General features: G+C 43.7%; 1 protein-coding gene across 1 annotated transcript in view; it reads left to right on the forward strand.

Annotated features, from left to right (window-relative positions):
- The first annotated feature begins 5098 nt into the window (after positions 1 to 5098).
- LOC126235956 (uncharacterized) overlaps positions 5099 to 19233 on the forward strand; it is a 70834-nt gene continuing 56699 nt past the window's right edge. Inside the window, exon 1 of the mRNA XM_049944962.1 lies at positions 5099 to 5171. Coding sequence (XP_049800919.1) covers positions 5099 to 5171 — 73 coding nt within the window. The remainder of the gene's footprint in view (positions 5172 to 19233) is intronic.

A 19233-nucleotide genomic window follows, 5' to 3' on the forward strand; every position in this document is an offset into this window, starting at 1 on the left:
AATAGTAAACCTCCCTGCAGCAGCCGGCCGGTGTGGCCGAGCGGTTCTAGGCGCTTCAGTCTGGAACCGCGCGACCGCTACGGTCGCAGGTTCGAATCCTGCCTCGGGCATGGGTGTGTGTGATGTCCTTAGGTTAGTTAGGTTTAAGTAGTTCTAAGTTCTAGGGGACTGATGACCTCAGCAGTTAAGTCCCATAGGGCTCAGAGCCATTTGAACCATGACACAACTCTCACATATCCACGAGGAAATGGGCCAATGTGCGTGGAAGAAGTATACCTTTCCGGCAGGTGGGTGAATCCACCCCGTGGGATATCCCAGCCAACAAGGCCATATGACATTTACATTTTTACATTATGATTATCATCTGTTAAAACGACAAATTCGAAGTGCTTTGTTGTGTCATTACAGTTATTCTTGCAACAAATGTTTCTGTCGGCTGGAAATATTTCCCATTTGTGTCCTTCAGCGCAATCGCTTTTGCTTTGCAGAACATAGTCATCTTTAGCTGCTGACGATAAGCATTCGACATAACTGAAAAGGAAGCCCCTGAGTCGACTACAGCCTGGACAGGCTGGCCGTTGATAATGATGTCGATCTGATATCGCATATATTGGCCTGTCCGGAAAAGTTCGGCGCACGAATTGTCAATTTTTGAAGTTTTATTCAAACTGCAGCTAGGCAGTAGAGGCCAACCCAACCGATGTTCTAGTCAAGTAGGCTGCTGGACGGTTTTGTTAATATTACGATGACAAAACGCTCCGGTTCAAATGGCTATGAACACTATGGGACTTAACTGCTGTGGTCATCAGTCCCCTAGACCTTAGAACTACTTAAACCTAACTAACCTAAGGACATCACACACATCCATGCCCGAAGCAGGATTCGAACCTGCGACTGTAACGGTCGCGCGGGTCCAGACTATAGCGCCTAGAACCGCTCGGCTACCGCGGGCGGCCAAAACCCTCCGGCCTGACGGGGTTTGTGACACCAGTCAACAGTCGAGTGCGTGAGACCGCTGACGCAGTGTGATCAAGATTGAAGTAATATTTTGTAACTTCGTTCCTTGCGTTCTACCGAGAAACTCACACGTTGCAAATTTAACTGGACCTAGCAACCTGTGCTCGGGGCAGGGCGAGCTAGGAAAAGCTTTCAGGACAAGTAATAGGAAGCAAACTTACTCATGGACAAGTAATAGGAAGCAAACTTACTCACCCCCCTCCAGTAGGACTATATCAGAAGAATAGCTATAAGGGTGTAAATAATCGAGTTTAGGGGCTCAGAGCATTCAGTTGTGCCACCATTCTGTCTGCATTTTGACCAGAGAGAATGACGGGCTTTTGACTGTCAGAGAAATCACGACCCACATTTGGTGAATTAGACCGGCTGACAACCTACACGCTGTTTGTCTCTTCGAACAGTGGCGAGGTGTGCCTACCTGGGGCGTAGCGGTCGCGACACTTGGAAAACAATATCGATGCGGGGAGCTGACGCGCGGCCAGCATCAGCCCTCTGAGGCACTTCGGCCAACGGTCAGTAAATTGTCTACGATCCGGGATCCCTCTAGCAGAGGTGCGCCCTCATTGCCTCCTAGTCATCTAGACGTCATCGGCCATCGCGTCTTAGTGGAGCCCTGGGGGGAGTGGCATTGCTGCTAGGCAATGGACATCTGGTGTCGGCTACTGCACCCAAGCACACGACATGAGGACCACGAGTAAGCATCGGGGTGTGTAGCTGGCAAGACTCTAGAGGACCTGGGCGGCCCCCGCTCGTTCTGCACCGGTGGTGGCTCGCATGGCAGCGTCTGCTGGTGGGCTGCTAGGCGTTGCAACCTGTTGTGGAATGGCAAGAGAGCCAACCCACTATGAGAGGAAGCCGAAAGGCACGCGTTTCAGCTCACGCAGGCTGGCGTGAGGTCTGGAACAGGTCAAGGAAATGAGACTAGCAAAAAAAGTACGTAGCTGCTGGAATACTTAACTTTAATCCATAATTGGTGAACATCGCTCTTGACGGTACATGTTTTACAGCATCAATAGTAACTGGTAATGGCGCCTTGCTAGGTTGTAGCAAATGACGTAGCTGAAGGCTATGCTAACTATCGTCTCGGCAAATGAGAGCGTAATTTGTCAGTGAACCATCGCTAGCAAAGTCGGCTGTACAGCTGGGGCGAGTGCTAGGAAATCTCTCTAGACCTGCCGTGTGGCGGCGCTCGGTCTGCAATCACTGATAGTGGCGACACGCGGGTCCGACGTATACTAACGGACCGCGGCCGATTTAAAGGCTACCACCTAGCAAGTGTGGTGTCTGGCGATGACACCACACAACCCACGATAATGGATATCTCCAGTGGATCGGGGCGTCAGCTCATTCTGAGATCGGCTGTCTTTGCAAGCACACCCAGTGTGGCTATGAGGACAGTCGGAGTGCTGTATAAGGCTGCTAGTATAAACGCATGTCAATACTACCACTGTTTAACTACACACCCGTGTGTAAATCTGCCCTCTTCCTGACCCATCCTGCTGCGTAGCAGCCTGTAGTAGGCTGGGTCGTTACACTGGTAACTGCCGTCCATGGAGAAGTTTCATTTGTGTCAGCTTCACCTCCATATAGGGTCGCTTCCCTTAGTTTTCCTGAATTCAGCAACTAGGCACGAGGCTGGTACCACTGTACAGTGACGGGAAACGATTTCTGTGCTTTGGGGAGAAACCTCCTCCAGGTTACAGTGATGGATTCGTTCTACAGGTCGATTATAATCATCTGCAGCTGAATGACGTGAATAGAACTGTTGTGATGGTTGACGTCTTGTAGCGTAATACACTACTGGCCATTAAAATTGCTACACCAAGAAGAAATGCAGATGATAAACGGGTATTCATTGGACAAATATATTATACTAGAACTGACATGTGATCACATCTTCACGCAATTTGGGTGCATAGATCCTGAGAAATCAGTACCCAGAACAACCACCTCTGGCCGTAATAACGGCCTTGATACGCCTGGGCATTGAGTCAAACAGAGCTTGGGTGGCGTGTACAGGTACAGCTGCCAATGCAGCTTCAACACGATACCGCAGTTCATCAAGAGTTGTGACTGGCGTATTGTGACGAGCGAGTTGCTCGGCCACCAATGACCAGACGTTTTCAGTTGGTGAGACATCTGGAGAATGTGCTGGACAGGGCAGCAGTCGAACATTTTCTGTATCCAGAAAGGCCCGTACAGGACCTGCAACATGCGGTCGTGCAGTATCCTGCTGAAATGTAGGGTTTCGCAGGGATCGAATGAAGGGTAGAGCCACGGGTCGTAACACATCTGAAAGGTAGCGTCCACTGTTCACAGTGCCGTCAATGCGAACAAGAGGTGACCGAGACGTGTAACCAATGGCACCCCATACCATCACACCGGGTGATACGCCAGTATGGCGATGACGAATACACGCTTCCAATGTGCGTTCACCGCGATGTCGCCAAACACGGATGCGACCATCATGATGCTGTAAACAGAACCTGGATTCATCCGAAAAGATGACGTTTTGCCATTCGTGCACCCAAGTTCGTCATTGAGCCGCAGCCATGGTCTCCGAGCTGATAGTCCAACCTGCTGCTGCAAACGTCGTCAAACTGTTCGTGCAGATGGTTGTTGTCTTGCAAACGTCCCCATCTGTTGACTCAGCGATCGAGACGTGGCAGCACGATCCGTTACAGTCATGTGGATAAGATGCCTGTCATCTCGACTGCTAGTGATACGAGGCCGTTGGGATCCAGCACGGCGTTCCGTATTACCCTCCTGAACCCACAGATTCCATATTCTGCTAACAGTCATTGGATCTCGACCAACGTGAGCAGCAGTGTCGCGATACGATAAACCGCAATCGGGATAAGCTACAATCCGACCTTTATCAAAGTCGGAAACGCGATGGTACGCGTTTCTCCTCCTTACACGAGGCATCAAAACAACGTTTCACCAGGCAACGCCGTCAACTGCTGTTTGTGTATGAGAAATCGGTTGGAAACTTTCCTCATGTCAGCACGTTGTAGGTGTCGCCACCGGCGCCAACCTTGTGTGAATGGTCTGAAAAGCTAATCATTTGCATATCACAGCATCTTCTTCCTGTCGGTTAAATTTCGCATCTACAGCACGTCGTCTTCGTGGTGGAGCAATTTTAATGGCTAATAGTGTAATTGCCGAATACTCATCTTCTTTCTCTGCAGTAGTGTAGTACAACACGTCAGTTGACTGAGCAATGGCGGCACTCATTTCCTCTCATGTCTGTTACGTACACCATGCGCCCAATTTTTGACACTGCCTAAAGCAAAAGTACTTTTCTTCCAAGCAAGCAGTTGCGGTGTGGCTTTGTCAAGGGGATCTCTAAACAAAATAATTATCGCTGTCATTTTTTGTCCTATCTTTTGGAGTTCGTCCATCCAGATACACGTCATTACTTATTCTTCAAAAACGTAACTGTAAAAGCTCACATCAGCTGTAGCTTGAGAAATGAAAGAATGCAATACCGGAACCAAACCATGTAACACTGGTAGAATGTTTTTTTTTTTTCAGCTTCAGAGCAGACATACCAGTAAAATAACTATTTATTTCCCAGTGTCTAAGAAGTGCCTGTACATCTCTTGAATTTGCACTCAAGAGGTGTACAGGCACTTCTTAGACACCCTGTAGATGAATAACCCTAAATATTTGTAGCTGTAGAATGATTTACCTATGACATCAACACGTTCCAGTTGGTATAATAATCATCACGAAGCGAAACTCAGAATATTCTTGTACATACTCTGTTTTTATTTCTGACCTTCCGAACGTAACTGAGCCCAACACAATGCAAATGCGATACGACTGTCGTTTATACATTCTTGCTCTCTTTACAAACATGATGCTTTTGTTCCATTTTGCAACAGTTATTTCTGCTGCTCTCACAGAAGCCAGTTTTCGTCTCCATTGAAGCTCCATCGGGAGTCTGGGAGAGTGGAGAGTACTGACGTCTTGACTTCCCCCGCTTATCGGCAGGCAATCAATCTGCCATTAGGGTAATGGTCGCCGCGCGCAGTGCTTAAGACAGCGCGGCCGGGCACCTCGCGAGTATTACGCGATGGGGCGCCCACTGCTCTTCTTCGTGCTCGGCTGGGGGCTGGTCTCCGTGACCGCTGATATCGACTCCGCAGGTGAGTCAGCGGTCGTATTTGTGTGAAAAATTGCCTACATACGCTCAAGGGAGGCAGGAATCAGCCGGTGCTATGTGCTGACTCTCGTCGCTCACAAATTATTTACGACACTTTACCCTTCTCGTTTTGTAGCGGAGAACAGTTTTGCGGTCTCAGGCGCAGCAGTCTCGTAAACTGATGTATTCATTTTATTGTATATCCTTAGGTTGCGGAGGAAGTCATATACTCTACGACCGTTATCAGTTGTGTTCCACTCATCTTGTCGTGTACCCATCCGCCTGAGTTTAAGTTGGCGCTTGGTTTGTGTATGTTCACGGATAGTTATAATACTGGTGCCCGGATAAGCTAGTCACACTAACATCGACATAAACTGGAGACGCCAAGGCGGTGCTCGCAATCCGGTGATGTGTAGGTTAGGACACGCCATGATTATCGGTAGACGTGAAACATGCTTTCTAATGGCATTATAGAGACCAAGAAGCGGACCATGCAGTGATACGCAAAACCTGTAAAAAGTTAAAACTAGCACAGTATTCATGTAACACCGTGCTACTTGTGTTTCTAGAAAAAGAGAGCTCAAGGCAGATTTCATGGTGGTGAAAACACAAATAAGGTGCAGTGTCAAATACTTCTGAAAGTAACCTGTGCCTTTCAGAATTGGCTAGACAGAACGCACTGCGTATGAGCTTACGAGCACTTTAATACTACATCTCCCATCACCTCTTACTCGTAAACATTTTGTAGACAGTTACGTGCTGAAGAAGTTTTAGTTCTGGCGTGATGTATATCCCATGGGATGGTATTATGTGTAGGAGGTTTAGGTGGAAGAAGATCTCCTTTGCAGAAGTAGGGCCGGATTTACAAGAGGTTGCGCCCAAGTGCATTCGGCGTTCAACCCCTTCTGTCCCTTCCCCCGAGCACTATCACTCGTTCGTTTTCATTAAATGGTATCAAAATTTCACCTGTTAATGTTAATATTACATACCTGGCAGTTCAAATTTCCATTTTCGTGCTTAGAAAAAACATGTGTAATGAAGCTTTTAGCCTGAACAATATCTTTCTTTTTCGTTCAATTGTTCGTTTCCTATTTTGTGTACCATTTAGTTTGTTCGTGCCGCTCATAGTACTGGATACTTCTTAAACAAGGCTAATAGTGAACATTCCTGAAGACGGCAGCTGAGAACCAAAGCAATGTCAGTTTGTATACGATTCGATGCAAAAGATAACTATACAGCAGTTCCGACTAGCAACATTACCAATTATGAACCAAACGCTACAGTAAGTGGCCCATAGAAGGTCAATGTAATTGCTCAGTACTTCCAGTTGTATAATAATGTTGTACCGGGTTAGATTGAGAGATTGCGGAGTAATACCGAACAAATCAAACACTTCTGAATACAGTGCACTAACTGATAAATATTGTGCATTTTGACAATAATCTTGCCAGTCAGTCACATTTTTCGTTGAAGTACAGTCTCTCGTCTTTTTTGGTTCAGTGTTCCATTTATCAACTAAAAGGAGTTCAAATTGAGAAGAAAGATTATACACGTTAATGTGCATCTCATTGTACAAATGACTGGTGACATTATATAATGTTGAGACACATGAAGAGAGAGTACCTGCACAGCTGCGAGTGTGGTCGTCTTGTTTTTTTAGTTGCCAAACATAGGGCAATCATTTGTAGTTCAGCCTCAGTTTTCTGAAGACTTTTAGTGAGGGAATTTTTGACGCTCCCCAATTTTCCATCTTTTTTTCCCCTTCTGCTTGAAAGGACATAGAGCAGTTTAAATAGCAACAATACCTTGATCGTTCAAAATTTCGAACCAGACTTTTGGCCCAGTACCTGGGAATGAGCATCTCGGAAGCGTCGGAACTGGTGAGCTGTTATCGTGCTACTATCGTGAACCATCTTATCGAAAGCGGTTGAGGGGTGACAAAACCATGAGTAGGTGACAAGGTGTTTCACGTCCATGCGTCATCACAAAACGCTGTGGTTGGAGGATTTCCTGCTCTGTAAAGTGGGATACCCGGCGATCCGTGGCAGGTCTGACGACAGAGTATAATGCTGGTGCAGGCACCAGTGTTTCGGAGCACACCGTTCAGCGCGTTGATCCAACAACACTAACGTGAGAAAAGTCATGGGATAACGAAATGCACGTATACAGATGGCAGTAGTATCGCGTACGCAAGGTGTAAAAGGCTACTGCATTAGCGGAGCTGTATTTGTACTCAGGTGATTCACGTGGAAAGCTATCCAAAGTGATTATAGCCGTAGACGGGGATTAATAGACGTTGAACACGGAATGATAATTGGAACTAAACGCGTGGTACATTCCATTTCGGAAATCGTTGGGGAATTCAATATTTTGTGATCCACAGTGTCAAGAGTACGTCAGGAATACCACATTTCGGGCATTGCCTCTCACGACGGACAGGGTGTAAGGTGGCTATAATTTCGCACCTTACAAGAACTCATCCACATACTTTGCCGTGATCTACAAACACAATTAGGTATCATGTGATACGTTTTACATCGTATATATGAATATACACTCCTGGAAATGGAAAAAAGAACACATTGACACCGGTGTGTCAGACCCACCATACCTGCTCCGGACACTGCGAGAGGGCTGTACAAGCAATGATCACACGCACGGCACAGCGGACACACCAGGAACCGCGGTGTTGGCCGTCGAATGGCGCTAGCTGCGCAGCTTTTGTGCACCGCCGCCGTCAGTGTCAGCCAGTTTGCCGTGGCATACGGAGCTCCATCGCAGTCTTTAACACTGGTAGCATGCCGCGACAGCGTGAACGTGAACCGTATGTGCAGTTGACGGACTTTGAGCGAGGGCGTATAGTGGGCATGCGGGAGGCCGGGTGGACGTACCGCAGAATTGCTCAACACGTGGGGCGTGAGGTCTCCACAGTACATCGATGTTGTCGCCAGTGGTCGGCGGAAGGTGCACGTGCCCGTCGACCTGGGACCGGACCGCAGCGACGCACGGATGCACGCCAAGACCGTAGGATCCTACGCAGTGCCGTAGGGGACCGCACCGCCACTTCCCAGCAAATTAGGGACACTGTTGCTCCTGGGGTATCGGCGAGGACCATTCGCAACCGTCTCCATGAAGCTGGGCTACGGTCCCGCACACCGTTAGGCCGTCTTCCGCTCACGCCCCAACATCGTGCAGCCCGCCTCCAGTGGTGTCGCAACAGGCGTGAATGGAGGGACGAATGGAGACGTGTCGTCTTCAGCGATGAGAGTCGCTTCTGCCTTGGTGCCAATGATGGTCGTATGCGTGTTTGGCGCCGTGCAGGTGAGCGCCACAATCAGGACTGCATACGACCGAGGCACACAGGGCCAACACCCGGCATCATGGTGTGGGGAGCGATCTCCTACACTGGCCGTACACCACTGGTGATCGTCGAGGGGACACTGAATAGTGCACGGTACATCCAAACCGTCATCGAACCCATCGTTCTACCATTCCTAGACCGGCAAGGGAACTTGCTGTTCCAACAGGACAATGCACGTCCGCATGTATCCCGTGCCACCCAACGTGCTCTAGAAGGTGTAAGTCAACTACCCTGGCCAGCAAGATCTCCGGATCTGTCCCCCATTGAGCATGTTTGGGACTGGATGAAGCGTCGTCTCACGCGGTCTGCACGTCCAGCACGAACGCTGGTCCAACTGAGGCGCCAGGTGGAAATGGCATGGCAAGCCGTTCCACAGGACTACATGCAGCATCTCTACGATCGTCTCCATGGGAGAATAGCAGCCTGCATTGCTGCGAAAGGTGGATATACACTGTACTAGTGCCGACATTGTGCATGCTCTGTTGCCTGTGTCTATGTGCCTGTGGTTCTGTCAGTGTGATCATGTGATGTATCTGACCCCAGGAATGTGTCAATAAAGTTTCCCCTTCCTGGGACAATGAATTCACGGTGTTCTTATTTCAATTTTCAGGAGTGTACTTTGAAGGGGCAGCGCCCTCTAAACAAGCTGATTATCTCATCAATGGTGAGGTGGACCCCTGGTTTATACAGTAGTGGAAACCTATCATTCACTTTGTTGAAAACATCACGGATTGCTGAGAACTTGTCTGCTTCCCTTCTTAGCTGGCGGGTACTTTTGTCTTCAAACCTTATGATTGCAATAAGGTCCTTGAAACGTTCTCTTGCCGTAATACCCTTGTAAACTGGCCGACGCATTAGGTCTGACCAAAGATCGTGTACACTGACAGAATTGTCCTTATTTGCCCCCGTGAGTATCAGGATTCCTATAAAGGCATACAATTCTTTCTCATTAGTCAAAGTAACATTTCGCGTAACTGCCTCTTCATTTGAATGTTTTACTATAACATCCATGATGTCAGGCGTAAGAAGCAACTTCAAGGCTTCTCCAGGTGAATGGCAAACACCAGCTGGAGTTACTCCTGCCTGCTCTCTTACTATATTAGCAACAGACCTCCGAGGAATTCTAGGCTGTGTGGTTACGTACCTTCTTCCAGACTTGGCCACAATAACATCCTGGTTGGTCACTGCCTGAAGCTGCGCTATCTTCATTTTCTCTGAGAATTTTCATCTAAAATTTCTTTCAGAACTCTTTCTAAAGACGAGTCACGTATTCTTTTAGTCATTTCTAAGTCTGGGTGTGAACAGTAGAGAGCTGCACTAACTCACTGCAAGTTTACAAGATAAATAACAGCTGACTGGCATCAACAATCACTTCCTCTGAAAGTAAACCGATTGTTGTGAATATCAAGAATACCAACCAACAAGAAACTAACTTGCATTGTTGTAGAGATGAGAAACACGAAATCCTACTAAGGGAAATTTTCTATAGCATGGAAGCCTAAGGGGAGGGGGGGGGTTACCCCCCCCCCACACCCCGTTAGGCGTCGTAGGGTTAATTCAGTACTAGTTTGAAATAAGCTAGTATATGAAATTGATACTGACTAGTAGCTAGTGTACCTTGAGCCATTTGCCGTGAAAACTCAAAACTATTTCGTTATTTACTGCGTAACTAACATAGGTCCCTCACGACTTCACATCCCACGCCCCGTCCCCGACTCACCATTAAGCTCAGCTACGGGATACGCTCTTGAAATATGAAAAAAAAAAAATTATAGCGTTAAATAAAATAACGGAGCTAGCAGATGTTTGAACAGTTTGAGATGATAGAAACGGCGAATCAAAGGAGACGGCACAGTGGCAACAATAGGGAAATGCTGAAAAATGGAGGGAATGAATGCATAAGTTTAAGAAATAAATGTATTCCAGCGAAAGCTTGTCCAGCACAGGAAGGAAGTCTTGAATGAGATTTTCACTCTGCAGCGGAGTGTGCGCTGATATGAAACTTCCTGGCAGATTAAAACTGTGTACCCGACCGAGACTCGAACTCGGGACCTTTGCCTTTAGAAGCTGTGAGTACCGGGCGTGAGTCGTGCTTCGGTAGCTCAGTTGGTAGAGCACTTGCCCGCGAAAGGCAAAGGTCCCGAGGTCGAGTCTCGGTCGGGTACACAGTTTTAATCTGCCAGGAAGTTTTACAGGAAGGAAGTCTTATTACTGATGGCTTACCTACACCATAACTGGACAGAATATTTGTTCGTGAGTTTCCAAATGTATTGTTCCAGAAGATGTAAAGGACATGATATGGTAATCAAGACAAATAAAGCTGTTTTACTTCTTAGATTTCAAGTCTGCAGCATATGAGAATATAAACACAGCAAATCGGAACATATACATAGTGCAGTGGCTATGTTTCGGCAAACATAAACCTTATCTAGTTAAGACCAGGAGAATCTTAAGTGAAATTGAGGTCTATGAAGGTACCCAAATTTTGAGAAAATGTGTACAAGTACAGGACATCAAGAAAATACAACTGTTTAACCTGGCTGTTACAATTTAGAACTGTGAAGAAAAGAAGAAGGATTTGTTTGAAATGATGCAGTACCTAACATACAATGACCACATACAGTTTTACAAAAACGGAATGAACTTTTGCCATCTTTCTGTTGAGTACTGAACTGTGACATTTAGAGCTTTTCATTGCATTTCTACTTTCAGTAAGTTTTTCATACTATTACAATACAATGTTTGTAATTTCCTTTCGAAATTAGATCCATACTAGGCAAGCTATTACAATAAAATGTCTGTAATTTCCGCTGGAAACTAGATCCAGACTAGGCTTAACTTTCCAATAAAACATTTAATACTCCCGTTATGACCATTAATTACCTAGTATCTTAAACCTATTTTCCTCAAATTCATGATATTCGCACTGAAGACCCTTTTCTATTTCTAGTCTTCAGTTATGCGTAAGCAGTCTGAGTGGCATTCTCTTGCTCTGTATTAAAGCGCAGACGTTACTGACACTGTGTCGCTGCTGAGTTCTATCTGCAGTGTTAATGATATCACTGTAATGAAAGACAGCTCACCAGGTGAACATTTACTTATTAAAGGTAATGAGTGCTTTGCAACGCGTGGCCTCTACAAGACATATCATTTTTGGACATTGTAGACGATGGTAAAAATGCTCCATGTTCGTTGTTTCAGCTTAGCAAATTGCTAGTAACTCGCCCTCCACCCCTCGTCAACCACATTCTTAAAGGAATCGAATTCCTTGTATAAAACCAACGGCCCATATAAACAACGCTGGAAACTTAGCCGCGGTGTCTATATCTACATTTACATCCATACACTGCAAACCACCGTGAGGAGCATGGTAGAGGGTACGTGTCACTGAACAAGTTATTATTGTTTTTTCCTGTTCCATAAACGTATGGATCGCGGGAAGAATGGTTGTTTGAATGCCCCTGTGCGTCCAGTAATTGTTCTAATCTTATCATCAAGATCCCTATGCCGGCGACACAAAAGCGGTTGTAGTATTTTCCTAGAGCAATTATTTAAAGCCGGTTCTTGAAAATTTTGTTAATAGACTTTCTCGGGGTAGTTTACGTCTATCTTCAGGAGTCTTCCAGCCCAGTTCCTTCAGAATCTCTGTGACACTCTCCCACGGATAAAGAAACCTGTGACCATTCGTGCTGCCCTTCTCTGTATACGTTCAGTATTCCCAGTCAATCGTATCGGATTCGGGTCCCACACACTTCAGCAATATTCTAGGACCGGTTGCACGAGTTATTTGTAAGCGATTTCCTTTGTAGATAAATTACACTTCCTCAGTGTTCTACCAATAAACCGAGATCCTGTTTTACTCATGAATGAACCAATTTGATCATTCCACATATCCCTACAAAAAGTTACACCCAGGTATTTGTATGAGTTGACCGATTCCAGCAGTGATTCACTGACGTTAAAGTCATGGGATACTAAGTTTTTTTCATTTTATGAATTACAACATTTTACATTTATGAACATGTAAGGCAAGTTGACAATCTCTGCACCACTATGAAATCTCATCACGCTCTGACTGTATATTTATGTTGTTTCTTTCAGATAGTACTTCATTATAGATAACTGCATCGCTTTGCAATGTCTGGTTGGGCGATGTTAGACGTCTGCTAGGACGGAATCTTATGTTTGTTTTTGTAATACAGTAGCAATTGTTGCTGCTGGTCACAGAAACGACGCGTTTCGGGAATTAATTCCCATTGTGAAATGCTTTTGTCGTGTAGTACGGCATCTTAAAAGTGATATTTGCGAAATGCGAGCTGGTGCATTGTTTTGGTGACTTTACGATAGTGTAAATATGCGGATTTTTGTGATCGCCAATGTGTCTTTCCCAGATACAGGCGAATTCATTTATAACTATTAAATTCGGTTATTCTACTTCTGAGACGAATGACGTTTCACTCTTAATAGCATATTTATCAGAGGTACACTGGACAGATCGTTGGTTTTTCTAATGAAAGCAAGCGATAGTCCAGTAAAAAAAGTGTGTGGGCAAGGTCATTGTTGTTTTCCATTATGACGTTTTTTGTGGCTAATAGAAGCCAAGACTGTCATGTTTTATACCATACAGCGTTCGGATATTTCTTTCTCGGAAAAGAGCTATTACCAGATGCCTCAAGATCACTTCATTTAAGTTGAACATCCTTACATTTGTGTAACCTGTTACATGATTCACCATGCTACATGACGTCACAATTGTGCTGTTAAACGGTTGCTGTGCTGGCATGGTATAAAAACAATTATTACTCTTTAACAAGCAAAACCATTGTTTCTAGTCTCAGGCTTCCGATGAGCTGCAAAACAAATCTCACAAAGAGAAATGAAACGAAACACGTTTATGATATAGAGTTTTCTAGGCGTACAGTTATTTGACATTAAAATGTAACTGATGTTGTGTTTCTTATTAAGTATAACAGTTTACAAGAAAGGCCAATCAATGACCTTTAAACAATATCAAATTCGTCTTATCTGTTTTGCTCTCTGTCTTCTGTTTGTTTAGTTTTGCACAAATCAGCAAATGAAGTAATGTTTTAACAACATATTTATCAGAATGCAATAGTGACATTCCTCGCCATAGTCAGGGGAAACCATTTAGCGACAACATCCAGTAAATAAATTCGGTCTGTGTCTCAACATACTGAATACATGAAGATGTAAACTTAAGAGAAAATGATTAATATCTATTGATATTTGACAATTCCTTAATACACATTTTACCACTTTGAACATATATGGCCATGATTTATGATTCAGAAAAGTAGTCTTACGTTAGATTTCGATCACAAAACAAACCTTTTGTTGCATCCACCTCATTAATATAATTCCGTGTGTTGACATTACAAAATATGGCGGCCGGAATTGCTGGTTGCTGCCACCCAGAGCTCCGTTAATGCGTGGATGGCCTTTCTATGTCGATAATATACCTTTCTGTATAAAAATATTTCAGATTCTGATTACTTTACAAATGTGTTATTGTGTTAAATATTTGACGTTAAGTATGTAAAACATTTGTGGTTGAAAACGCAAGGCCCTAATTATGTTCTGAATAATTTGCGCTCCACTTTAAAAAAATTGGTTTTTCACATATCTCAGAGCTTATGACAGCATATCTCTTGAACTATGTGTCATACAATGATCTAATTTTTCAAGCACGTACAGTGGCACATGTGGATACTGTCTGAAAATGTGTTGTGAATAAAGTTAGTAGTAAAGACGTTGATGTTGTTGTCTTCAGTCCTGAGACTGGTCTGATGCAGCTCTCCATGCTACTCTATCGTGTGCAACCTACATCCTTCTGAATCTGCTTAGTGTATTCATCGCTTGGTCTCCCTCCTGGCTTTTTACCCTCCACGCTGCCCTCCAATACTAAATTAGTGATCCCTTGATGCCTCAGAACATGTCCTACCAACCGATCCCTTCTTCTTGTCAAGTTGTGCCACAAACTCCTCCTCAATTCTGTTCAATACCTCCTCATTAGTTATGTGATCTACCCATCTAATCTTCAGCATTCTTCTGTAGCACCACGTTTCGAAGCTTCTATTCTCTTCTTATCTAAACTATTTATCGTACATGTTTCACTTCTGTACATGGCTACACTCCATACAAATACTTTCAGAAACGACTTACTGACACTTAAATCTATACTTTCAGAAAAGCTTTCCTTGCCATTGCCAATCTACATTTTATATCCTCTCTACCTCAACCATCATGAGTTATTTTGCTCTCCAAATAGCAAAACTCCTTTACTACTTCAAGTGTCTCATTTCCTAATCTAATTCCCTCAGCATCACCCGACTTAATTCGACTACATTCCATTATCCTGGTTTTGCCTTTGTTGATGTTCGTCTTATATCTTCCTTTCAAGACACTATCCATTACGTTCAGCTGCTCTTCGACGTCCTTTGCTGTCTCTGACAGAATTACAATGTCATCGGCGAACCTCAAAGTTTTTCTTTCTTGTCCATGGACTTGAATACTCTAACATTCTGCGTGGTTTCTGCTGTTCTATATCGTGTCTCCCTACCACTTTCGCGCAACGACGCTCTGATCGTGTTTTTTAGGGAATTAACTAGTTTGAACCTGGGACCTGTTGCTGGTAAGGAGACGTCAGACCACACATGACATGTAGAGTTCAGAAGAGTTCAGTGAGACTAGCGATGATATAACCAAATACTTAATGATTTCAGCGTCAGCTCCACTGCACTCCCTGTGAAAGAATCGTAATACTAACTAAATTTAGTGGAAGGGGTTCAAGGCTTTCCTATTTTTAGTTAGCTGGTAAAATAACGTCAAAAAAGCAGTTAAGTTTACCACTGGAAATTTTATTCTACTCACAAAACATTGTTTATAAATTGCACTATTGATAAAAGGAAATGTTTTAATACAGGATGGTAAAAACCAAGTGCGTTCAACAAAAATGTGAACGAATATTCCCTGAATGGCTTTCCAAGTTCTACAATGGATCGAAGGATGACCTATGCCATATCACATCTATAATCTACGTTTAAATTTTCACAAAAGAGAAAACTATCAAAACAGTCTACAGAGACCCTCAATTATCTTTAATTACTTATCTAACTTGTCGTAAATTACAGTGGCTGATGTGGCTTCTCAATAACTATATACCAGAAAAATCATCGCGTTTCAGATTTTTACTTCAAGTGGCAAATGTGAACACCATGAGCTTTAATTGACGATCGACACTAGTATTACGCAAAAAGGGGGTGTAACAGATGAGACTTCTGCAGTTCTGAGTGAAGCTTTATGCGCTGCTATGCAGCATCGCGTGCGTTCATTACCTTGTCGGTGTTCGTCAGGGGGCGGCGGACAGCACAGCTCCGCTCACCTCGCCGTCTTGGAAGCAACTATCTCCTAACTTCTCCTTACTACAATTTACCGAAGTTGGTTTAAAAAAACTATCTGGCTGTGTTTTCATCTGACCAATCAGGGTCTCAATGTTAACCTTAAGCTCTGCCTACAAAAATTCTGTCAATCCAATGAGAAACGTTATACTTTTCGTGGTGGGGCAATATTTTTAAAGTTTGCAACGTAACAGAGACGCGAAAAAGTCTCACGCTAAAACTTGCAGCTGGTGTGGTATTTTTAGTGTTATCGTAAGATCTATACTGTTCTTCTGGAGGGCTCTAGCTTTTAACATGGGCTGGGGAGTGGTCCTAGCGGTTAGCTGGCGACGTGGGTGTCCATACCTTATCGTAGGGCCTTCCAGCTTAACACGGTTCTGCTCTCGGCTTCTGTTCTCGTTTCTCCCCTCGGAACTGCGTCTGTCTCACGGTGGGAAGGTATGACATGCATTTAGGCATTCTTGTGTTAGTCTGTGGTATTCCATTTGCTCACTCGTTACTCGTATTACTTTGGTTAATTTAATGTCACGATTTATTCGGAGCTATGTGACATACTACCGGATTTGCTTATCATGTCAGGGTTTTCATGGAAGGTGTTGGATTTGCCTGACACCTTACAATACCTACTCCGAATTTTTTTCTTTCTTTTTTTTTCTTTTGTTTCCTTTACTGCTTGCTCAATATACAGATTGAATAACATCGGGGAGAGGCTACAACCCTGTCTCACTGCCTTCCCAACCACTGCTTCCCTTTCATCTCCCTCGACTCTTGTAACTGCCATCTGGTAAAGAAGTAAGAAATTAAAACTTTGTTTCTGATGATAAAGTTTTACTGAATGTAGAGAGTAAATATAGTATGCGGTAAACTTTTCCTATTCCGTTATTTTGTGTGTGCGTGTGTGTGAGTTTGCGTGTGTGTGTGTGTGTGTGTGGGGGGATTATGTCAGCGAGATAAAGTTTCGAAAAGGTTTGAGATTATTCGTAAAGATGGTTGTAAGTCGCTAAGTGCTCTCATTCTCAAATACAGGCTGAATATAGTCTGTGTTGATTTGCGCGCCATTGGTTGACTGTCTGGCAATTTCTCTTCAGTTATAATTTCTAACTCATGAAGCTTCAGTAGTTTTTATTTATGGCAATTCACTCGAATGTGATCTACTGAAAAATAAAACGAACACTGAAAATGTATCATTTCAATTCTGTTTGGACTTCCCTGACATCGTTGTCACTGTTATAATGGATAGTCATTTGTCATTGTTAGTTCTAAGTATCGTGCTAAATTGGTGATGTTTTCTTTCCCTGCCTCATTGCTAAATTAAAGGAAATAAGGAGTAATCCACTAAATTACACGCCCATATCGTTAACGTCGATATGCAACAGGATTTTAGAACATATATTGTGTTCGAACACAATGAATTACCTCGAAGAAAACGGTCTATTGACTCACAGTCAACATGGGTTTAGAATACATCGTTCCTGTGAAACACAACTAGCTCTTTATTCACATAGAGCGCTGAGTACTATTGACAATGGATCTCAGATCGATTCCGTATTTCTGGATTTCCAGAAGGCTTTTGATACTGTACCACACAAGAGGCTCTTGGTGAAATTGCGTGCTTATGGAATGTCGTCTCAGTTATGTGGCTGGATGTGTGATTTCCTGTTAGAGAGGTCACACAGTTCGTAGGAATTGACGGAAAGTCATGGAGTAAAACAGAAGTGATTTCTTGCGTTCCCCAAGGTAGTGTTATAGGCCCTTTGCTGTTCCTTGTCTGTATAAACGATTTGGGAGACAATCCAAGCACCCGTCTTCGGTTGTTTGCAGATGATGCTGTCGTTTATCGACTAATAAAATCATCAGAAGATCAAAACAAATAGCAAAACGATTTAGAAGAAATACCGGAACGGTGCGAAAAGTGGCAGTTGACCTTAAATAACGAAAAGTGTGAGATCATCCACATGAGTGCTAAAATGAACGCGTTTAACTTCGGATACACGATAAATCAGTCTAATCTAAAAGCCCTAAATTCAACTAAGTACCTAGGTATTACAATTACGAACAATTTAAATTGTAAGGAACACACAGAAAGTGTTGTGGGGAAGGCTAACCAAAGACTTAGTTTTATTGGCAGGACACTTAGAAAATGTAACAGACCTACTAAGGAGACTGCCTACACTACGCTTGTCCGTCCACGTCTAGAATACTGTAGCGCGGAGTGGGATCCTTACCACATAGGACTGACTGAGTACATCGAAAAAGTTCAAAGAAAGGCACCACGTTTTGTATTATCGCGAAATATGAGAGAGTGTGTCACAGAAATGATACAGGATTTGGGATGGACATCATTAAAAGAAAGGCGTTTTTCGTTGCGACGGAATCTTCTCACGAAATTCCAATCACCAACTTTCTCCTCCGAATGCAAAAATATTTTGTTGACACCGACTTACATACGGAGGAACGCTCACCAAGATAAAGTAAGGGAAATCAGAGGTCGTACGGAAAGATATAGGTGTTAATTCTCCTCGCGCGCTCTACGAGATTGGAATAATAGAGAATTGTGGAGGTGGTTCGAGGAACCCTCTGCCAGGCACTTAAATTTGATTTGCAGAGTATCCATGTAGATGTAGATGGAAATGTATGAGTGTTACTTTTCAAATGACAAAATATTTACTTACACTCCCAGTTTATAAGAGAGTTGCTTACCGTTAACGGAATTCTTCATTTTAAAAATGTAGAAATTCTGAATAAAATCCTATTAAAACAAATTACCCGACTTTTGGTAAAACGTTAGGAGAGTCCGAAGCAGATTGCAAGATCTGCTCATCTCTTATGTACACAGATACAAAAATGAAAAGTAGACTAATAGTGCATCTACTAGTAAAAACCATAAAACTTTTCTAAAAATTATTTTCTAAGACAGAATTGCGAAATGCAGGATGGAAGTTAGCAACGTGTGATATTAAACGATGACATAACATTTCGGAGCCAATGACAGATTGGCTGAGTGAAATATAAACATTTGCGCCATAGTATAAAACGATATTTTAAAATAAGTTTAAGCTAAGAGCTTAGTTCACAACTTAACCACCATATCGGAAATATCGACAACAACAGAAGCAGCAAAAGTGTGTGAAAACCAAGTCAATGCTGCTCGCTTCACTCGTAGTAGTTTAAGAAAGCAGTGTTCTTGAGGTCCCAACCTGAAGACCAACTTGGAAGTCGCGACATTGTCCGGAGAAGCGCAAAAAGTATGACAATAATGATTGTAAAAGCTCTGCTGTTAGGTTGGT

This window comes from Schistocerca nitens, chromosome 1 (genome assembly GCF_023898315.1).
Source record: "Schistocerca nitens isolate TAMUIC-IGC-003100 chromosome 1, iqSchNite1.1, whole genome shotgun sequence".
In the NCBI taxonomy this organism is placed as follows: domain Eukaryota; kingdom Metazoa; phylum Arthropoda; class Insecta; order Orthoptera; family Acrididae; genus Schistocerca; species Schistocerca nitens.